Raw genomic sequence first — 24,416 nt, forward strand, 5'->3', positions numbered from 1 at the left:
AGTTTGGCATCATCTTAAGTATACCCAGCCTGTTTATTTACATTAATATTTGGCTCTAACTAAATCATCATACAGAAATTAGAGCAATTAATAAAATGTCATACCCTATTGATCAAAATATAGATTCATTTCTCCTTTGCGACACCGGAAATGATAAAATTAATAGGTAGGTCAAATTATAACGGTCTTAAAATAATTTAAAAGCTGAGAACAGAACAACTATGTAAATCATTCAAATTCTAACAAATTTATAACAGTTATGACGTTTACATAAACAGCTTGTGACTGAAATAACAAAATATAAGAAAACTTATTTAAAGAAAATACGGTTCTGAAAACACAAACATCGGGCACTCTGCCAAATAATGTGCATTATTTGGCCTACAGAGTTTAATATCTATTTTGAACCATGAACTTATTCCAATATTAGCTGTATCGGTATTTTTTGCCTCAATGTCACTGTTAAGATTTTATATTGAGACCTAAGAGCCTTACTTTGTTGAATGATTCCATTTTATCAATTTTTTAGGTATGATCTTAATGGCACAAACAACGTCATTCAGTTTTAACGTAACACAGATTCAGGTGATCAATATATGTGACGTCAAACGGCTTACACGTTTTTGGCAATCTATTATATACGGTATCTACATAATTACATCGGATAAGATGAATCGGAAAACTTCGGGTAAATCGGATCATTAAGCTCGTATGCACAACTTCTAAGCGAGTCCTAGATGGCTAGTTTTAATAATATCATCTTTATTTAGTTTTATGTATCACTATCATAAAAAAATGTAGCTTTCGTAGACTCAAATGATTTCTTCTAAAGACTACATTTTGTTCCGTTGTTACATATGCCAACATTATTAACACATCATATCTGTCCAATCAATGGGAGAAGTAGACGGAAAACTATAGCATAAAAAAGAATTAAAGTAAAATGAAATATGATTGTTAACTTACATGAGAAACATTTCATCATACAGGGGGAAGAGGTTCTTGTTATGCGTTTGTGTCTTTGGCTTCTGCACGTTCACGAACGAATCTTCCGGTAATAACGCCACTCGGACGTAAGAATCACATAAACCTGAAAACATATTTGCACCCAATTAAAAAAAAAGAAATAAAGTAATGCAAAAATAAATTTCTAAAAAAAGAAAACTATTTTTATAATGGACGGTAGTTTTTGAAGTCCATTCTATTTGCACATGGCAATAAAACTTTCATCAGTAAGCAAAGTTGGCGAAATTAAGTAAATATTTAACTTCATCTTAAATTTCTTTATTGCCATCATCATCTCCCGAGCCTTTTCCCAACTATTTTGGGGTCTAAACAGTCTAAACGGATTCAGCTGAGTACCAGTGTTTTACAAGGAGCGACTGCCTATCTCAAATCTCCTTATTGCCACTTTGACAAAAGAAAATATACTAAAATAAAATACTCCAAGTTGGAAACATTATTAACTCACCATTACTATCAGCAGGCGTCAAATTCCTGGCATTCATAATTTCAATTTTCAAATTGTCCTCAATAAACTGCGCTCTCACAGTCAACATTCCCATCTTAGGTTCCTGTATAGTCTGTTGTTCCTGCCACCTTTCCAAGTGGAACTGGTGGATCAGTTCCCTGGTCTCCATACCATGGAGTTTCAGTAAATACTCCACGCGTTTTAATGTCTCCGAGGTATATGTCTCCTTATTATCTTGCCTGAACGACCGTATCATTATTATAAGACACTCGTGCAGATTTGAGAAGAATGATGGAGGACGGCGTTTCTGTAATATTTTTTTGATAATTATTTTATTTGTCCAATTATAAGGTTTTAAATTATAAATTGCAACATATTCCCATCACCACGATGCTAGTAGATATAAGACGATACAAAGCGTTGAAAGTATTGAAACCATCACCCTCATGCGTGTGGGTATTAGAAATGAATTTCATGTTCGCATGATAGGTAAAGCATGCATATCATGCACCTATAAAAACAACCTTATTTTGCATTAAAAAATATTTCAGGTTGCAATAGCATCTTTCAAGTCTTTAAAATTTTCATAATCACAATAAAAAATATCACTTTTTTTTGTACATGCTACAATTCGGAAGACACAAAACGAAGTTACAGGGTCGACAAAAATTCACAACTTGACAATTTGGACAAAATAAACATTCTTCAGAAAGAAAGCTAATTGAAGCGAACAAACAATTTTAATTCACTTATACAAGACGAATTCTCTAACACATTGTCAGTGACATTCTAGTCACTACATGAAACATTGAAGCCAAGTCCATTCATTTAATTTTACATACATTACGCAGTTACACGTGCCGTGTATGTTTATAGTTGGTAATAATGCGCAATGTATGTAAAATATTTAGTAAACTCGGCGGGAAAGATCAACATAGTACAGTAACATAAACAGGGTTGTGCTAAGACTAATGCTTTACCGCGTCGAGGCTGGCGGCGGCGGATTTGCTCAAGCGGCGCGGGTCGATATACCGAGTTATCTTTGCCCTTCGGTGCTATTGAAAACAACAAAACTAGGTTTATTTTCACAACTCTCGTGGTATAAAATCGTGATGTTGCTTATGGTTCCATATAGGCCTTAGTTTTGAGAAAACTTTTAATTTTGAAAATGTCAAGCTGTGAATAACAATAATAAATATTTTGAAAACATTGGCCCATTGCTTGGTACATAATATGCGTTCATAAGTATCATGTTAATGAAATCGTCTTAGAACGAACGCGAAACTGATACGATCAGAAACTTTAACCCGAATGAAACCGTAAACAATCATTAACAAAAAGACCTTGAAAATAATCTAACATGACAATATAAAAAATGCACTACTCTGTACTATTTTCAGCCACGTCATATAGCCTTCAAACGTTGGCGCAAAGAAAAACAAGCAACCCGGAACAAAGACGTTGTAATGTTCATTAATACTCTGTCATTTGTTCCGAATTATCTTAAAATAGACCTAGTTAACAACTACCAATTTTTAAGCCTATTAAAAACAATTTAAAGTCTTCTAAAAAAGTTTCAATATAATGGCGAATTCTCAATGGTTTGATAATTTTTATCCCAAGAATAATACATATGGTGGGTTGACATATTTGCTGACAAAAAGTGTCAAAGCAACATATTTATTTCTATGGGACGTTTAGACTAAACAAAGAAAGAATTACGGGCTAAACAAGCATTTTTAGCAATCTTTCAAATTAACATAATTCAGTGGGTGGACATTTACTCGTTTGGTTTAAACGCACCAACACAAAATTGTCAAACGATTTAAAATTCGACCCTTACGCGGTGTCCTGCGTGAGCGACGAACGCGACGCGACGCGACGCAACACGACGCGACGTAATGCGACGCGATGCTATACGCGACAGATGTCCTACGTGATTTTGGTCATTACTTCTCAAATCATGGAGAAGTTGTGTTACAATTTTGCTTGAAAGTTCATATTTAAAGTACAGACAGCAACAATCTTCCAACTTGTTTGTACTAATAAACGATTTCTTTAATATTTATGTTTTTTTTGTCCCACAACAATCAACGCTTCTGAATAGTTCGCGGTGTCGCGTCTGGTCGCCCTCAAAACAAGTACGCGTTACGTCGCGTCTCGCCGCAGACTGTCACATAGGCCGCATGTAGGGAATTCCTTTGAGTTGATCGCGTTCGTCGCGTTCGCAGCGTCGCGTCGCGTCGCGTTCGTCGCTCACGCAGGACACCGCGTTACAATAATTAGTGTTGTGCACACTTCTATGTAAAAAAAAATTGCAATAGCGTGCGATACAAATGCAACATTATTTACCCTGAACATAATAAAGTTGGGAGATACTTTGTTTTTTCCAAAATATCTACGCCTAAACAAGCGAATACGGGTGGCGAGTTTCTCTTTCTACAAACGAAAATTAATTAAAGGTTAGTATTTTGTGTAAGTACTGTTATGTTTTAGACCTGTGAATCACACCTTATGTATGAGAATGAATGAGTCTATGTATGTGTAGCCACTCACACTCACACATTCATCACACACACACATACAAATCCTTTTCACATAAAATATATATTTACAATATATATTACTTATATACACTACACTACACTACACTAAAATTATATTTAAATACTATTTACAAGAATTATATACAACACCTACTATTCTGCCTATCTCCTTAAATCTATTTTATTTACTAATTACAATATCGTGCATTGGAAACAAACGGCTCAGTCGCGCGGTCGCCTGTCAAACAGGTTTTAGGAACTTGCCACGGCGTATGCGCCTGCGGCGCCGCGCCGTCCAACACTCCGCGCCAGTCGAGATTTCGTCATCGGCCGCGAAGCCCATGTCGCTTGCTTTACCGCTCGCAAAACTTTTGCTATCGCACGTACTCGCTATCTAGTTTAATATTTCCAATCCTGTACTTAATTTCTACTCCTTCTATTCTGTGTGGTGTATTCTATCTGTTAACTGTCTATCTTCCGTGTGTGTGCCTGTGCTTACGCAATTACACGTGCTACATTACTGGACTTGGGACTTTTTCTCCACACCCTTAACACACGACGACCAACGGAGCAGGTAGTACTAAACCACCCAAACACCCACAACTGGTGACCCCGATAAGGACACTACAGGTACTCTTAAAAACAATAAGTGACAATGAGTGATAGCAGTGATTCCGGTAATACCGTTAACTCGCGTGCTAGCGCGAACGTGGCCACGCGGCAAAAACCAAAACCGATGCGCGTTTCCACTGACCGCGGAAAATCGGATGCGGTAAAATCAAAAATCAAGGTTCCTGCATTCTCAGCCGAGGACCCCGAGCTTTGGTTCGCACTGATAGAAGGCCAATTTTCCATGCATGACGTGACGGACGACTTTGAAAAATTCACGCACGTCACCAACAACTTGGATCTGCAGTATGCGAAGGCCGTGAAAGATATTATCGTCCACCCGCCGCCTAAGCATCGTTACGAGAAACTGAAATCCGAGTTGGTCAAGCGACTTTCAGCATCTCACGAGAAGAAGGTTAGACAGTTGCTGACCCATGAGGAGCTCGGCGACAGGAAACCTTCACAGTTCCTGCGACACCTGCAAGATTTGGCCGGCCCTGCAGTGCCTGAGGATTTTATTAGGTCGATCTGGAGCAACCGTCTGCCACACAACATCCAGACCGTCTTGGCTTCGCAGCCTACTCACTCTCTGGAGCAGCTTGCGGATCTAGCTGACCGCATTCAGGAGCTCACTGCACCCTGCACTGTCGCCACTGCAACTTCTACCAGCGCTCAGAGAAACAGTGCTTCCGAGGAGATCGCGGAGCTGAAGAAAATGGTGCAGCAACTTACGCTGAAGCTGGATGAGCATACGCGCGCGTCATGCTGTTCTGCGGGGCGTCCTTCTAGAGCACAGGAACGACGCCGCTCATCGCCGCGACATCGAAGCCGATCGAGGTCCAGCTACCAGAAGTACCCAGTGTGCTGGTACCACGCGAAGTTTGGGCCTCAGGCGCACAAATGCGACAAACCCTGCGACTACCACAAGGCGGGAAACGCGACGGGCAGTCGCTAGTGGCGACAAACGATTGCCCTTCATCGACGGGTCGCCTGTTCGTCACTGACCGCAGCTCGAATACGCAGTTCCTGGTAGATACTGGCAGTGACCTTTGCGTCTACCCTCGTTCTGCACTTCGGGAGCGTCGAGCCAAGACAGATTACGAACTCAGCGCGGCTAACGGAAGCGTCATCGAGACTTACGGCTTTATAGACCTTACGCTAAACTTAGGACTGAGACGTAATTTTGCTTGGCGTTTTATAGTAGCAAACGTAACTAAGCCAATAATAGGCGTTGATTTTCTTAGCTTTTATAATTTAATTGTAGATTGTCGCAATCAACGCCTAATAGATAATACTACAACTTTGTCAGCTAGTGCTTCTGTTGCTAATTCGAATATATATTCTGTTAAGGTTTCTGCAGGCGACACGCGTTTCCACGCCATACTGAGTAAGTTTCCGGAGATCACACGCCCTTCAGGCACACCAGTCGTTCCAATGCACAGCACAGTACACCACATTAGGACCACACCCGGACCACCTATCTCATGTACCCCTCGTAGACTGGCACCGGACAAACTTAGAATTGCTAAACGGGAATTTGAGCTCATGCTTAACAATGGCACGGCGCGTCCTTCCGAGAGCCCCTGGGCTTCTCCCCTTCACCTTGCGCCTAAAAAAGATAACGGCTGGCGACCTTGCGGCGACTATCGCATGCTTAACACACGCACTATTCCAGACCGTTATCCTATTAGGCACATTCATGATTTCTCCCACTCTATTTCTGGTTGTACTATCTTTTCCACCATCGATTTAACGAAGGCGTATAATCAGATCCCTGTTTTTGAGGAGGACATACAGAAGACGGCTATTACCACACCGTTTGGCTTATACGAATTCCCCTTTATGACGTTCGGCCTGAGGAATGCAGGCCAAACATTCCAGAGATTTGTTGACGAGATGACGCGAGGCCTCGACTTTTGTTACGCATATCTTGACGATTTCCTAATTTTCTCCAAAGACGAGGCCGAGCACGAAACACACCTTCATCAACTTTTCACCCGTATGAAGGAGTACGGTGTACTTGTTAACACTTCTAAGTGTGTCTTCGGTGTTCCCGAAATAACATTTCTAGGTTACCGTATATCGGCATCCGGCACCAAACCTCTGGAATCTAAGGTTGAGGCCATCAATGACTTCCCTTTGCCTAAAACGGTTAGGCAACTCAGAAGATTTTTGGGGATGCTAAACTTTTACAGGCGGTTTCTACCCCATTCTGCCTCAATCCAAGCTCCGTTGAATGCCTTACTTTCAGGTAGCGTCAAAGCATCACAGCCAATAGACCTGACCGGCGATGCATTACTGGCATTCAACAAGTGCAAGGTAAGTCTAGCTAATGCTGCATTACTCGCACACCCAGACAGCGAGGCTGAACTCGCTCTGGTAACGGACGCGTCTGACCACGCAATGGGTGCAGTTTTGCAGCAGCTGAAGGACAATGCTTGGCAACCTCTAGCATTCTTCTCGCGGAGGCTGAGTCCCTCTCAGCAAAAGTACTCAACGTACGACCGCGAGCTGTTAGCCGTATACGAAAGTATAAGATACTTTCGTCATATGGTTGAGGCTAGGCACTTCGTGGTATATACCGACCACAAGCCGCTCACGCATGCTTTTGCTGAGAGGAAAGCAAATTGCTCACCTCGGCAATACCGACACCTAGACTACATCGCGCAGTTCACAACCGACATTAGACACATAGCGGGCAAAGACAATGTCGTCGCTGACCCTTTGTCACGTGTCGAAGAACTGCAGCTGCCTGTAGATCTAGATGTTCTGGCTTCGTCTCAAACTGCTGACGAGGAGCTGTCTCGGCTTCTGAGAGGAGAATCTTCACTCCGCCTGGAGAAGTTAAGGGTCCCCAACTGCCGAACAGAGCTCTATTGTGACGTCAGCACTCCTTCTCCGAGACCTTTTGTTCCCAAGTCATTGAGGAGACAAATTTTCGACAGCCTGCATAGCCTTAGCCACCCTGGCGCAAACGCTAGTACTAAGTTAGTTGCAGAGCGTTACGTCTGGCCCGGCGTACGCAAAGACTGTCGACAGTGGTCTCGTCAATGCTTGGCTTGTCAACGCGCCAAGGTTAACCGTCACGTGTCGTCTCCACTGGGCACGTTCGGTCTTCCTCGCGCCAGATTCGCTTTTGTCCATGTGGACATTATAGGCCCCCTGCCTGTGTCACAGGGGTACCGCTACTGTTTTACTGCGGTGGACCGCTTCACACGCTGGCCAGAAGTCACGCCAATGGTGGACATGACAGCCGAAACAGTGGGTAAGGCATTGATATCGTGGATATCCAGATTTGGATGTCCAACTGATATTGTCACCGATCGCGGGCGACAGTTTGAATCTTCCCTTTTCCAGTACCTTGGAAAAGTTGTCGGATTCAAACATCGCAGAACAACCGCGTATCACCCAGCTTGCAACGGGCTAGTGGAACGGTTCCACCGTCAGTTGAAGGCGGCTATAATGTGCCATGCGGATAAAAATTGGGTGGACACCTTACCTTTAGTTCTCTTAGGTATAAGAAGCGCGTTAAAAGACGACCTTCAGACGTCATCCGCCGAGTTGGTGTACGGCGAGCCGTTGCGTTTGCCAGGAGATTTTTTCCAGCCCACGGAAACCGGTTCGACTGACATTTCAGATTTTACGACACGTTTGCGCAAATTCGCATCTGAATTGCAACCGGCACCTGCTGCGCGTCACAACAGGGCCAAAATCTTTGTTTACAAGGATCTAGCTTCTTCGACCCATGTCTTTCTAAGGGATGATACCTTGCGTGGTTCCTTGCAGCCCCCTTACACTGGTCCTTACCCTGTACTTGAGCGTAATGACAAGACTTTTAAAATACTGGTAAAGGGTAATAGCGTCACTGTATCCATAGACCGCCTAAAGCCGGCCTATATGCAGACTGACTTGTCTTCCAACCCCACCCCAACTCCTACCCCTTCCAATAATCCTATCCCCGGTCCCAGTCCTATCCCTGTAGGCCAAAGCGACCTTCCCCAGGATGGGCTCGGAAGAACGCGCTCGGGCCGTACTGTTCGTTTTCCCGATTTCTATCGCCCGTAGTGACGGTCTCCGGGGGGGAGTGATGTAGCCACTCACACTCACACATTCATCACACACACACATACAAATCCTTTTCACATAAAATATATATTTACAATATATATTACTTATATACACTACACTACACTACACTAAAATTATATTTAAATACTATTTACAAGAATTATATACAACACCTACTATTCTGCCTATCTCCTTAAATCTATTTTATTTACTAATTACAATATCGTGCATTGGAAACAAACGGCTCAGTCGCGCGGTCGCCTGTCAAACAGGTTTTAGGAACTTGCCACGGCGTATGCGCCTGCGGCGCCGCGCCGTCCAACACTCCGCGCCAGTCGAGATTTCGTCATCGGCCGCGAAGCCCATGTCGCTTGCTTTACCGCTCGCAAAACTTTTGCTATCGCACGTACTCGCTATCTAGTTTAATATTTCCAATCCTGTACTTAATTTCTACTCCTTCTATTCTGTGTGGTGTATTCTATCTGTTAACTGTCTATCTTCCGTGTGTGTGCCTGTGCTTACGCAATTACACGTGCTACATTACTGGACTTGGGACTTTTTCTCCACACCCTTAACACACGACGACCAACGGAGCAGGTAGTACTAAACCACCCAAACACCCACATATGTATTTTAACGAAACCTTATTAGGAAATTATTTCGAACTGGTAACTGGCATTAGGAATCTAGTATTAGTGTGTAAGTAGGACAGTAGCAAAACTAAAGTTAGATAATAAAAATATTAATAAAATACGCTAATTTTACAGCTGTTAGCAGCTAGATTAAAAAAAAACTTAAACCATAGACAAAATAGAAGTTACCTCTAGGTTAGCTTGAATGAGTTCGTATAGCACTTCTCCGAGTTGTTCCCATACGATATCGAGAGTTCTAGAAAAGTTTTCGTTGTTCAAGTGTTGGAACAGTGTGTCTAGATTAGCTTCTAAGTAGCGCATGACGCGATCCATACTCGAACAGTCTTGATGTAATAATTCCGCTCCTTCTATTAAGAAACGGGTGATTGATGGCATCATCTGAAACATTAGGCATAATTCATTAGTACCTTTTTACCCGACTGCGAAGAAGGGTTATGCTCTTATGTATTTTTTCATTATCAAGCCCAGGGAAATAGAATATGTTTTTTTGGTATACTTGACTCCCAAAATGATTTTATTTTTGGAAATAAATGTTAAGATAAGTATACTGTTTTGGTACTAAGGAACGTAGGTAGGCATGAATGGAACTCACTTTTTTAACCATAACTTCTAGAAGATCCACGATTTTATTTCTTACTGTATCTATTGCATTGGCGATGACGTTTTGTAGGGTCTCCTTACACCTGAAAAATACAAACAATATTTCTCATCAAACTGTTACAACAGCTCGTGGCTAAGTCAAAGCTGCGCGGATCAATCGACCATAAGGTTAAGTGACGCCTGGCGCAGTCGCTCGGTGGATGGGTTACCATCTTGTCATAACAAGTTCTTCGGAAGGTTTCGGAAGATTCCAACAATATAGATACAGAAAAATATATAAACTCACCTCTGTGCTTCCATAGGCGATCTAGCTTCACACATCTTCTGTATAATCTCATCCATGCCTAACTCCTGTACGAAGGGCGTAAGACTCTGTCGTACATAGTCGATGTTGTTGATGGCGACGCACCACTCGGTGGTGACCTCGAAGCGTTCCTCGAACACGTTGGACACGTGGCCCACGTTGTCCACGCGACCCGCCATCTTGTCCGAGTAGAAGACACAGCAGCGGCATATGTCCTGGAAATATATTGTTCAAGGATTAATTTAAGAAGGAGCTTCGGTGTTTAAAGTTTTCGAAGGTCTGACTGAATTAGCATTCAAGTAAATAATGAAATATCTAAAATTATACACCTTAAATCTTTGTTGATGATGTCACACCGATACAGGCTATATGTATGTTTTGTATAAGGCGATTGCCGCATACAATGCAGCAAAATTGCGTTTTTATCGGTTCAGTCGTTTCATCATGTAAACGTAAGTCATACAAATTCAAACTCAAAATCATAATTTTACATGGCTCGGATTTTAATGTCTAGAAATGTAATAGTTTTCACAGACAATCACGTAAAAAACTATATACGCTAGTATTCCAGATATCATATACATATATAAGCCTCAGCATATTAATAAAATTAAAAAACCTTTATACTTACATCAATAATTTTGGCCACAAAAGTATAACAGCCTTCAACATCAGGCCAAGCCAACTGCTGCCAGAAAATCTTGATCTGGTAGAATATAGCTAAAGTATCAACTCCAGAACTGCTGTACTTGACATTAGTATCGACGGGGACCAAATGATCAAGATCAACGGCTTTCTCAATGCGCGTGAGTGCCTTGTAGGCCGCGATGTCGAGCCACTGCGCCACGCCGCCGAAGAACCACGAGTGGAATTTAGATATGGCGTATGATTGCCAGTCTGTCTCGTTCAGCCCTTGGCCTAATCTGTAATGTTTAGTAGAATAGTTAATTTTATTTGTACTATAAATGATTAAAGGGTATTTGTTGGTTTTTGTATTATTGCATATTTATATTCTTTATATTTCTTAGTGACATTAATATTTTTATATATTAAATTGCCTGAATTGCATTTTAATATGGGTGATAAAATATAGTGTTTCAAAAAAATCCAAATGTGGTCATCATCGTTTAATGCTGACTGTACAAAGGGTCAATATTCATAAATAGTAACTCAAGCAATACATACAGATACAGTCATAGCTCAAGGATACGAAAACTAAACAACAAATACCAGACTTATCTACGTCGGTGGACATACATAAAAGGCAGTCAATATTCGTCAGCCATTTTTCACGGTATTTAGAAACAAAGAAATGGTAATCGCGACGGTCCGCGCATTTAAATATTTAATGAGATTACACGGCTATTCACTCAATTGTTAGACTCATTTACTTTATATAGGATACTGTACGTTAAACGCACACATTCAAACAAATATTTACTGTAACTAATTTTAAAAAGTCTGTTAATTGTATTGACTTTGAAACGTCCCATTTTACAAGAAGTCACTTTCATTTGTTTAATGTGGAACAATTACAATAATTGTCCTACAGTAGAGTAATAAAAGATATGATTTCATGCTAAATAATGACGAATGTTATCGCGCAAATAAGATATGGAGACCTAAATAATGAGTACTGTGTATCTTAACAACTGGGTTATTGCACAAAGAGCTATAAAAGACAGTAAATTCCTTTCTAAAGAGTACATTGAAAGGAGAAATGTGTTGATAAAGATAATACTTACGTCAAAAACCTTTGTAGTGTAAGATATAACTCGAATAGTGTTGTGCCCATAGTTAGAGGTTCAGCCCCGACGGATGAAGACCCCAATCCTGTTTCTCCATTGAGACCTCCAGCCAATGTGGTAGTCGAACCTTCACTGTACCGCAACCTCTTTAGACTCTTACAAACATCAATGACTTCAGACTCCACTAGTGATGCAATCTTGCTCTCATACAACCCATACAAAATTTTCGAATACGGGAAACTCATTACCCTGTAAAAAATAAATATTCCAATTAATATAGTCACACTAATATATATTACAAACGTGAGTTTGAATGGGTGGAAGTCTTCTGTCTTTTAGGCAGAAACTAACGAACAGATTTTAATGAAATTCGGCGGTAACAATTAATGGGTTAATTTTTATCCGATTTTAGACTCAAGTACCCGCAAGGCGCGGGTAAAACCACAGGCGGAAAACAGTTACTTAATAATTTGCATAATAAACACATTTAACAAAGAAAATTGTGCTAAATATAGCCCATGACTGCAGTCGTGAGTCTACTCTTTGTATGAGTAAACGCTAAAATATTGATACTTACTCAACAAACACTCTGTCGTAATATTCGACCGCTCGCTGCAGATCTGACCGGACCAACTGTATGACCCTGATCAAATGTTGCAGTCTTGTATCCTCCGTGTTATCCTTACATTCATTGTTATCCAAAATGTGGACGAACCAATCCGAAGCACCCTGTATTACAGCCTGTTCTAACACCATGTGAATAGTAAGCTTCCCTTTATCATCTCTCAACCACCCATACAGATTCGTAGGGAATAAGTCTAAAGTCTCAGGAACATCCAAAGTGGACAACTTGTACAGGATCTTAAGAACTTCTCGAAGTGTTTTCATGACGGTTTTGTCGCCAGCAGTCTTTTTCCTTAGTTTCCTAATGTGACTGTAGCATGTTGGTAGGAGTTTCCTCGCGCCGTCCCAAAATAGCTTGACGTCCTCTTCATTTACTAGACCTGAAATTGAAAAAGCCATGTGTTAGAGTTGAAACGAGTTCTTTTTCCTTAGTTTCTCAGTAAGACCCTGCAGAAACCATTCCAGGAGGCATACAGGCTGGCACAGGACAGAGAACGCTGGCGACAGCTAATAGTCGGCGTAGGAGATGGGGTCACGATCCTCAACGAGTGAGGGACCGACTAAAGAGAGAGAGAGAGTTGAAACAAACAAACAACTCCGTTTATTCCAGGATATTCGTTAATTACTCATATTAGAAACATTTAATGCTTTCAGGTTTTTACAAAAATAATTATTTGTTAAGGTTATCTTGGTCATCAATGACTAATGGTAAAGGAAAAAACATCGTTGAGTAAAAATGGACTTGAAAATTCCGAAATCGCATTGAGCAAATGTGGTGATTAACGCTCATTTCTATCCTGTTTGAGAAGAGACTTGTAGTAGGAAAGTACCATGACTGGTGATTTGTCACATAGTGAACGAGAGAGAGAGAGTGAACACAGAGAAATAAAATGTAATAGATTCCATATGATCTCTATTATTTTGGATCTAGACTATTTTAAAAGGGACTTAATTTACCATTTGTCATTTTAGTTAATAAACTATAGCATTCCCAAAAACCTCCCCCTTCAAAAATTTTGTGGCTGTGAAAAAAAAGCTGTGATGAACAAACTTTCTAGTAACAAAGCTGTCTTATGTTAAAAGATGATTGCTGGGGAGTTTGTTGCGCCACTTCTTCTTCCCAGCAAAAACAAATAGGAAGTGATGAAGGGGGCTTTCTTTTGTTTTTGGGATAATTTATCAGCCTAATTTGATAAACGTTTTTGAGTTTGAAAGGCACTTACCCGACTGCAACGGTTTAGAGATCTTATCGAGCAAGGTGTTGAAGAGCGCGAAGCTGAGCGGATGGTCGGCGGTGACGGCGCAGTAGACGGCCCACTGCGCGAGGCAGTTGTCGGCGGCGCTGAGCCCGCTCTGCGCCGCGTGCTGCGTCAGGATCGCCTCGCCCGCCGCGCTGTAGTTGCCGCACCACCAATATGGGGCCACCTGACATTTTACATCCCTTATACAAGCTGGCAAAACACTAATTCTCTTCCGTTCATCATCTGCCTAGCTTTTTCCGAACTTTACAAAGTTCGGAAAAATATGAGAACTTTACAAAGTTCGGAAAAAGCTGTCGATAATGATGATACAAGCTGTCGCAAAATTCAACGACGACTTACAGACAGGTCAAGAGGCCACTTTCCAGAGAGATTAACCCGACCTTAGCTTGGTGCGAAACTTGATGGAGGCTCGGAACATCCTGCAGAAACTATTTTCATACCTTATGCTAGCAGTTCTGAAAAAGGCCTCTCGACCTCGATAGGTAAAGTTGACATTTAGGGAAGCTTGTATAAGTCCCATTGTGAAATAAATAATGATTATAATGCGGTGTTAATTAGGTGTCGATAAATAAAGATATTTGACCTATGGAAACCCACGGCAATTACATTACTTTTAGGAGACCATCTAAATGTTGAAGAAGTATGTACCAACATATTATTATCTAGACACACGGCAGTGTGTCCGCCAAGTTCGAGCAAAAAAAAGCGACACACCGGCCGTGGGCTATATTACACGAACCATTTCGGGCCAAATTCTACCCCCCTATAACTCAAAATCAATTTTATTTACGCATATCAAATTTCTAGTATCTGTTGAGACCCCCTCACTTATCTAAAATACAAAATTTCATTAATATATCTTTTGTAGGTCTTGAGATATTGACGTCAGAAAATCGCTATTTTTACTATACACTCACTGACTGACTGACTGACTCACTCATCAAAAACCTAGACCACTTCCAATGGTCGTATTGACTTGAAATTTGGCATGGAGGTAGGTCTTTATGTCAAGGTAGAGGGAAAAATCTGAAAATGGCCAAGTGTGAGTCAGTTTCGAAATAATGAAGGTGTTTTATACCCGGTGTAAATTTATACCCCTAAGGAACTAAAACGAACTAAATTTATCTATATTTATATGATATATCTTCGAATGGTCGTACCGATCTGAAATTCGTTACAAAGGTTTGTATTTAGTCAAAGTAAAGTAAAAAATCTGAAAACGGCCAAGTGTGAGTCACTTTCGAAAATAACGAATGTGTAACTTGCGCTTGTTAAAATTAACAAAGACTTGGAGGTAGTCAAAAGTTGGTCTGACAGGTTCGGAGTGGCAGTCAATCCTGTTAAATGCCAAGCTATTATCATTGGTAGCTCAAGAAATTTAGGTAAAGTAGACGCACTTGTGTTACCAACTTTGGTATTTGACGGGATAAATATACCGTTCAGCTGCTCAGTGAAGAATTTGGGCCTTCATCTTGACTCTTCACTCAATTGGCAAGCACAAGTTGCAGCTGTCAGCCAAAAAATCACTAGTACACTGCGGTTTCTTTATCGCTTCAAAAACTTGCTCCCGTTCCATGTAAAAGCAATGCTTATGCAAACCTTAATCTTTCCTATAATCGACTATGGTGATGTTTGCTACTATGACCTGAATGCAGATCTGCTCAATAAACTCGACCGGCTTCTCAACAATTGCATTCGATTCGTTTTTAATCTTCGCAAGTACGATCATGTGTCAGCGTATCGAGCGCAACTTAAATGGCTACCGATAAGACAACGACGTGTGATGAGGGCATTAACTACTCTTTTTTCTATACTTTATACCCCGTCTTCACCTTCCTATTTAACCTCTCACTTTCAGTATGTGTGTTCTCAGCATAACAAAAATCTCCGCTCCTCTAATAATCGTCTTCTTCACTGCCCTGCTCACCGTTCAGACATTATTCACTCTTCCTTCTTTGTGAAATCTATTCTTCTCTGGAATGAGCTACCTCTGGAGGTCAGGATGGTAAATAGTCGACACACTTTTAAAATGAAACTGCGAAATCACATCCATGGCAAGTTGGCCGAATCATTACAGTAGTTCATTTTTCTTACCATCTTCTCCTACATTCTCCTATATTATTCCTATATTCTCATATTTATATATGCATAAATATATATTTTTATTATCTTCCACTGATGCTCAAATTGTGTTGCACCTACCACTTCTATTTCACCACCACCCTAAGGTAGACTGGCAGAGAACGCCTAAGGCGTTAAGTCCGCCGTTGTACAATGTGCAAAAAGTATTTTAAATAAATAAATAAATAAATAACTTTGATCCACGAACATAATATATGATAACATGTCATGTCAGTCAGTTGGTAAATCTATTCCGTTTAGTTAATTTAGTTCATTTCTTTGTAAGAAGCATAGTGCATATTCAAAAATCTGAAAGATAGTATAAATGAGACATTTCCTTAACTAACTTAATCATAAGAAAAAAATAAAATAAACAACCTTACAAAAATAAATGAAATCCCACCCAAAACAAAAATGTGAAAGGTTGCCAAGTTCGATAATATGGGAATGCTTCGCCTATAACGCGGTGTCCTGCGTGAGCGACGAACGCGACGCGACGCGACGCTGCGAACGCGACGAACGCGATCAACTCAAAGGAATTCCCTACATGCGGCCTATGTGACAGTCTGCGGCGAGACGCGACGTAACGCGTACTTGTTTTGAGGGCGACCAGACGCGACACCGCGAACTATTCAGAAGCGTTGATTGTTGTGGGACAAAAAAAAACATAAATATTAAAGAAATCGTTTATTAGTACAAACAAGTTGGAAGATTGTTGCTGTCTGTACTTTAAATATGAACTTTCAAGCAAAATTGTAACACAACTTCTCCATGATTTGAGAAGTAATGACCAAAATCACGTAGGACATCTGTCGCGTATAGCATCGCGTCGCATTACGTCGCGTCGTGTTGCGTCGCGTCGCGTCGCGTTCGTCGCTCACGCAGGACACCGCGTAAAAGAAGTGAGATCTGAATAAGTAGGTACCAAGTTCCATACAAATACCTCAGTTAAAAATAGTTACTTTTTAATGATGTTACTTGGCAAGTTTTAATAGAAAATTATATACTTAATTCATTGCGTTTACTAGGTTTATAACAAGGTGTGTGAAAACTTACCAAGAACCATCATTAAAAAGTAACTATTTTTAACTGAGGTATTTGTACGGAACTTGGTACCTACTTATTCAGATCCCACTTCTTTTATAGGCGAAGCATTCCCATATTATCGAACTTGGCAACCTTTCACATTTTTGTTTTGGGTGGGATTATTATTTGTAAAAAGTGTAACAGCGTAAGGAAGTACTGCGTCGGTTCAACACGGCTGGTCACGAAGGCCAAACGTGTTGTTATTGGTCTAATAAAACTGGTTGTTCCGTTTATAGTATTTTAGGCATCACGTAAAAGGAAAGCCTTGGTCCACTAAGTCATGGGCGAACGTTGTACCAACAGGGTTGGTGACCGAAAGGACATTTGTGACCGAAACGTAAAATTTCAAAACATCCTCTTATACAATGTTTTAGATAGTTGAAATGGTAAAGACATTGAACGAGTCTCCGTTTTGGGAACCAAGGTCTTGTATCTACAGAAGCATGTAGGTAGGCAGTAGACAAAAAGCGTCGTCTAAAAAGCAACAAAAACAACGAGATGATGTCATGTCTACAAAACATAAACATATATACGTGCTAAGTCTACCTTATCTATCATTCTGATTACATATTTCTTTTAAATACACACGGGTATGAACAAAACATTAAATTAAGCAAATAGCTCCCATGAGGATGGCATAGAGAATTTTTTATTGGTCCACGGTTGCGTACTTCCCCGCGCCAAACTGTAAACGTCTCGAGGCAAAACCAGAATGACGAAGTTAACGATTAGAAAAATTTAACTGATGAACTCAAAATTATGGTAAGTATGTGGTTTGTCCGTTAAACATCTGACGAATAGACGCAGAAACATAAAACGAAACATTCCAGCTATTAAACAGTTGACGTCAGATTTAGTTCAATCGAATCCAAAAGTTCCTTCAGTAGATCGTAAATCGATAATAGCTAGAACTTTACGACTTTTTTCGTATCTTTATCTGTCATTCAGTAAACAATGCAACATCTAAAGCCGCTAAGACCTTCATCAGTTCATCAGTGAGTCAACCTGCATCTGATCTTAATTAATATCTCCACCATTTTCCGGGAAAATGAAACATCTGTTCGGACAATTACACGGTTTGCATAATGAGATCATTCATCATGAGACATCAATAAAATTCTTGTCGTTACATAAATAGGTTGAATAACATTCTTTTATAGAGTTGCCATAATAGCGAAGCACATGATACTACGTAGGTCAGTGCTCATCAGGAAATCAGCCATTAGTATGCATGTCTCAGAGACGACTGCGTGTCAATGACTAATACTAAGTACTACGATTATAATAAATGGTTGTCGCCAAATTGCGCAGTAGTCTCACCTTAGAGTTTTCGAGCTCGTGTAGAAGTATGATCCTGAGAAGATGTCTATGTTCCTGAGCAGCTACTTGCGAGTTCTTCTCCGAAGAGAAGTTGAGTCGCACTTTGACCACGCCCTGACGCTTTAGTTTGCTTTTCTTGCTAAGACTGAACCACATTGTCATGCCTCCCGCGGGAATTGACTGTAACATAATAGTTAATACGTAGCTAATTCATCAGAGACGATTCTATGTTCAAGCAAAGTTTTGATATGGCATCTACCAAAGTCTCGCCGTTTATTTTTGGAGTTAACTTACTTTCAAAGGTATATTAGAAGTGCCAATGAGTTCATTATCATGTTTCCCCGTAGAAGCAGTAATAGCTATCTCCTTCATAAGCTTTCTGAGTCCCTTCACTCCTTTCACTTCAAATATCTTCGTCATTTTCTCTTTCACCGTCTCCGCAGGGTCAAAGTCCCTATAACATTATTAATTGTGGTCAGTTATTACTTCATACATTTTATTATTGTTCATTAAGTCAATGGCATTTGTACTAAGGCATAAACCTTCAGTTACTTAGTTTTATGTCACCTGGGTAATTAAACGTAGAATATTAACATACTTCATTTAGTCGCGTGCAAAGTAACGCGGTTTCAACACTATAAAATAGAGGTAACTCGGTTCAGTCTAATTGCTAATCACAGCGGTAAACGGAATGAGAGGTCAATGATCCACAGTTTCGGGTTTTTTTCTAGTTTCTGTATTGTTTTGGTCACGCAGTTTAAATACATTTCATTCAACAGGCAAAGATTTATAACAGGTGCGTGTTTGATACTTACCACACTTCCAGTACTAGGGAATCTTCTTGAACACTTCCCGGCATAGGTCTGGAAACATAAACATTTATATAACAACCTGTAAATTTAACAACGCTAACATCCCGTGAAATGTTTGCCAAGGAACAAGGCCCACGAGTATTTGCACTAATGGGATCGTAAACTTTTATAGCAACATTTTACTCTACTACATTATACTATGATGTGTGGAACATTTCTCTGACTACGTCATTAGGTTCATATGAAACCGTAAGTAGGTCATGTGCATCGGAAGATTTAAGCAGCGATCGAATCAGTGATATTTGCATCTCACTCGCAATACCATATTTTAGCGCGTATCTTGTACTAAGTTGTCTGTAATACACCTACATCGATGATCTACATATTCGTTTCGTACCGTGACTTCATCGTTGATCAACATTTATCTCTGAGCTTTTGTCTGTTCACATCATACTTATTTACAATTCTTGGAAACGTTGCATCCTGTATGTGCATAAGATAAGACAGTGAAATATCTCATCTTCATAATTTTAGTTTAGCATTTAATCTGCGTTATTGAGGAAATAAAGTCATATCTATACGACCTCTTAAACCTCGTTAATGTTATTGTTTAAAAAATAGTTGGATAACATAGTATATACTTACAAAGAAAAATGTTCCTCCCATGAAGGGTTGAGAGTTCCAGACTTGACTGATGTGTTATACCTGTGCGTAGGGTTGGACATCAGATATATCGTGACGAAGGGGTCACTCAGACCATTAGGGTCTTTGGGAACCAGGTCTTTGGCCTCAACAACTTCTACGTTAAGCATCAGCTCCGGTGGTTCCTTCGCTTCAGCTTGTGTGAGTAGTTCTGTATGCTTATCATTAGCTATCTTAAAAGCTTCTTGTATGTAGGACAGCATCGCGAGCTGCCCCACCTCGCAGCCTACGTCACATCCCCCGACATTGTGTAATATCTCGTAAAGTACTTCCAAATAAAGTTCATCGACCTGAAAAATAATTTTGTTTAGGAAACACCATAAATTACCATGGGCCCAAAAAAGTTTAAATATTTCATCAGAGTTACCCTCTTAAGAACCTAGTTTCATTAACACCTGTCCTACCTACGCTATCTTTGACAGTTATAAATAGATAACAAGTACTTTGAAGATAACGAGAGCACGAGAACAAGTACCTATCTGCTTGAAAAACAACATATATTAATATGAAACATTCCTCCACAATCTTACTAAGACCTACTAGAAAACTCCTCCTTGCTACTAGATCTACTTGTGGTCACAAGGGCCTGTTTATTTGGTTTTATAACTTTTAATTACAATATAAAAAGAAATAAGCTGAACACACGTTCACTTAGTTTTCCTCACACAAGTATGACTTGTGTAGTGTAGGGGTGTTGGTTGATGTATTAAAAGTTGAATGTGCATAAAGCTTCTTTTGGGCCATCATTTGGGAATAAAGACAGGTAAAATACTAAAAGACGTGGTAACATTCTAACGGGTTTAAGTATTATAATCATTGCAATAAGTGAGACCTGCGTGAACTCAAACACTTTTTCAATGACATGTTCAAATTGCAAAAATGCCACCATCACTGTTATTTTAAGTTTAAACTGACACAAAATATTCAACACGTTTCACTGGTGATTCTTATTAATGCCATAAATATGTAACCACTGTTTGTACTCAATAAAATGAGACTATTCTTAAACTGATCGCGTTATTATATACTTATTGAGTATCTCAAGATAATAAGCATGATAATAACTGACTTAATTGAAACAGTTCTACGGTATACCAATCCACTTCAGATAGGACCTTCATCCACTTAGTATTTATCACTTGCACAGCTAGAATCTGCGTAAAAAACCACTTCTAAACATGACAACAATAATTTTCAAAGATACTTGAAATGATTTACTCAATAGTCTCATGTGTGGGTAGATCGATCCAGTGCGACAAAAACACTCACCGACGAATCGTAATAGTATCGTAATTTCATAAACCAGTCGACAGGATCGGGATACTAAGTTGCACAACAATACCCTCTGCACTGCAGCTAAAACCACTACCGAATGAATCATCGACAGTTTTGAATGATAGGGTGTCCTGGTAACGAACCACCGGAACGACCTGACTGCGCGACCGAACACGAATGTTGCAACAAAATGAATTAACCCCAAGCTTGTAGTGACCCTCTCAAAACGGCTGGGTTACTGCGCCGACGTGGGAAGCCTATCGATCTGATAGAAAGGTGGTGTTTACTATTTACCAGTCGGCTGGTCACGAAATAACTAGGTTTGTATTTGTTTGACCGAGCAGAAGATTGATTACTAGTACACTTCATAGAACGGTCACTATTCTCTGAACACATGAGTCATTCAGAACCACTTTTAAAATTTATTTTGGGCGCCGCGACCCAGGTAAGAGTAATATAGTCTGAAGGCTAATTTCACGGCTTCATTTTATAACTACAAAAACATCCTAGAATTCAGGAAATAGAGAATATTTTTCATATGCGGTGCTAGATTAACCTGTAATTTAACATAATAGGTAGGTTTACTATTATTCCCCACCTGCATAACTAACTACCGACCAACGATATCGCGAATGCAAGTTTATAGGCAATCACTCGCAACAAACGCGATAAAAACTTGTGTAAACTAGCAAAACTAACTTCAAGTACTCTTAAAATTAACAGATCAGAATGTACACACTGTCATAGACTGGATCAGCATACTAGTCTGTCTGTCCAGTAACTCTTTCTTCACGCCTCTGAACTTAGTCCGAAGAGTCCCCGTACCATTCATTTTTACTAATATTCAATAGTCTACTATCACATATTCACAAAATTCACTAAAACACAACTCGCACTCGGTCATAAATCGAGAAACTTGCTGTAGTTCGACATCATTTCATTGAGGGTTAGAACGGTTCACGGTTGCCGAGATAAAGGAGCCGGCACTCGGGAAAAACATCACAAGGAAAGTGGAGAGAAATGAATGTAGTGGGAGCTGCCGGTGCACTGGCGGAGTCCGGCCGACTGGGACTCGGGATTAAACCCGCACTGCCGCCAAATTCTATTTTTGCAAAGCGCCGCCAAGACGAATGCGCACACCTAAATAATAAAAAAATCTCCAAAATATTTTAAGACACCACATATGATAATGATGTCTCACTCAATCGACATCTTTGTTGGAATAGCTTTTCCTGTTAGGTGTTCCACGGCAAAACTTAGAGCACTTAGATATTTAAAAAAAAGTTGCGGAGACGTAACTTAGGTTTAGCGAAATATGCATCTAATCCAACTTTTTCCAAAATAATATTTATTTCAGCAACCCGGATGAATAAAGGAATATATTAATGAATGCCAATAGATTAAATCAATAGTCGAGACCAGCCTTAACTAGTATTAAGCACTCGAGCCTAAACTATAACAGAAGTAATAGCACGAGTGCCTATATTCCTCTTCACAACGAGGAATATTATCTATCAGAACATTCTCATAAGTTTAATGGAAATCTAAATGTATTTTTGCCTATGTAAAAAATACATAACACTTGAACTAAAACCATAAATCGCAAGGGAGGCCGTTATAGTGTCTATTATTTATTTATTATAAATTATAATTCAATATAGAACAGTGTGCCCATATAGATTTATGGTAATGTGTTCGGTCAACTTGTGCTCAGCAAAGGACTTGGTATCTTAGATATCAGATAAAAGAATGTCTTTGGAAATAGTTTTATAGGGCCAATTTTTGATAGTGCTTTCCAAATCTCCTTCATTTGGCATTGGCAGAAGTTCTCCGACTATCAATTTACCATAAGATCTTTAACTAAAAATTTGCAACGCAGCTCACCGAAACTGCTCAAAAATGTTTATTCTAGTACTGAGTCGTGTTAAACACACAATCAAAAGCCAAGGTTCTCAGTTAACAGGGCAACAGGCGCGCGTGCTGAACGATTTATTTATTTTATTAACCGCGTGCGTTTAGGTACGCCGGGAACGGAAACTACTCTCTTACATTATTGCTAATTTATTTACATAACTGAACTTCAGTAGCTGCCAGTACATAACTGTTTAAGTCTATTCTCAATAAGATTACAGTTCAAAACGTGTTAGCAGAACCGAAATAGAAATAAGAAACGATATCTTAAAGTTATCTACGTAATAACTTTTAGAAATTGAATTTAAAAGCTTTGATGATGTAGCATGACGTTTCTTACTTCTGTTTTACCAGTTACATGGCCAGCATACATGATCTTGTCACTTTCTCCATCAGATGTAAACGCGTCACCTCAGAAACAATGTTCGTAGTTCGTAAGTTACGTGTATTTCTATCTAACGTATTGATACCACCATCCTTGCTATGAGATTACGTTAATGCATCTTGAGAATATCCAGGCAATACATCAAGAGTATTTAACTGTCTAGATCTAGATGATGCAAACCAAAAGTACTTCATCGCAGTGGGAGGAAATAGTCTAAAAATATGATTGCTTTTAAGTTAAACAGATTCTCTTACTTAACTTAGTTCTGTTATGGTTCTGCTAATCAAGTTCGCAATGTTGCCCTTACTGAATGATTTGTAAGCGGATATCGTGACTGAAAAATCCTGCTAGCACAATGGGCAGTTAATTACATATCTAGAGAAACATATATTCTTTATTATGAACAATCACACCGAGCAGGAAAACCGATCGGAAGAATGTCATGTCGGAAATTCCAAATTCACTTAAAGGGGAATGACATTGGGAGTGACGTCGGGAAAACGACGGTCATTGAGTTCAACCTTGGTGAGGAAGTTGACAAAATAAAATGAGAAAAGTAAAAACTAACTGGATGTGTGCCAGGAACCGGACTATTGTGCGATTGAGACCACACAGTCGTTGTGTAGCTGCGACTCTGACACAAAGGAGTGGTTACACAACACAACGATCACTGATTAAGAAAATTGAACAATACACCAATAACATTGTTCTGATAAAACGTAGATATGGTTATTGACGTGCACTTAACCAACAAGGGACAATCGCAGAGTGACTAATTAACTTAAACGTCTTGTAAGTAATTGATTCTATGATTGTGTTGCACATCATTACAAAGAGTATTATAGATATAACAAATAAAGGGCTTTAATTTTGAACTGTATGTCCACGTTAACGTTTAATCAAGAACAATAACACGGTT

At 39.8% G+C, this 24,416-nt stretch overlaps 1 protein-coding gene across 8 annotated transcripts in view; it reads right to left on the minus strand.

Moving 5' to 3' along the window:
• Window positions 1-24,416, minus strand: part of LOC124634173 (protein unc-13 homolog 4B) — a 58,454-nt gene that overhangs the window by 2,943 nt on the left and 31,095 nt on the right. For 3 of the 8 annotated variants that reach the window (XM_047169600.1, XM_047169604.1, XM_047169603.1), the window contains 14 exons: window positions 19,870-20,216; window positions 19,228-19,275; window positions 18,707-18,866; window positions 18,413-18,592; window positions 13,847-14,048; window positions 12,577-13,003; window positions 11,997-12,248; window positions 10,883-11,174; window positions 10,234-10,466; window positions 9,940-10,030; window positions 9,516-9,725; window positions 2,452-2,526; window positions 1,472-1,778; window positions 967-1,090 (listed from right to left, as the gene is read on the minus strand). In XM_047169600.1, the coding sequence (XP_047025556.1) occupies window positions 967-1,090; window positions 1,472-1,778; window positions 2,452-2,526; window positions 9,516-9,725; window positions 9,940-10,030; window positions 10,234-10,466; window positions 10,883-11,174; window positions 11,997-12,248; window positions 12,577-13,003; window positions 13,847-14,048; window positions 18,413-18,592; window positions 18,707-18,866; window positions 19,228-19,275; window positions 19,870-20,216 (2,948 nt within the window). Of the gene's footprint in view, window positions 1-966; window positions 1,091-1,471; window positions 1,779-2,451; window positions 2,527-9,515; window positions 9,726-9,939; window positions 10,031-10,233; window positions 10,467-10,882; window positions 11,175-11,996; window positions 12,249-12,576; window positions 13,004-13,846; window positions 14,049-18,412; window positions 18,593-18,706; window positions 18,867-19,227; window positions 19,276-19,869; window positions 20,217-20,758; window positions 20,914-21,195; window positions 21,300-21,940; window positions 22,246-24,416 lie in introns of those variants that run through there. The other 5 variants (XM_047169602.1, XM_047169608.1, XM_047169605.1 and 2 more) reach the window with 4 other exon arrangements.

This window comes from Helicoverpa zea, chromosome 10, assembly GCF_022581195.2.
Source record: "Helicoverpa zea isolate HzStark_Cry1AcR chromosome 10, ilHelZeax1.1, whole genome shotgun sequence".
NCBI lineage: Eukaryota > Metazoa > Arthropoda > Insecta > Lepidoptera > Noctuidae > Helicoverpa > Helicoverpa zea.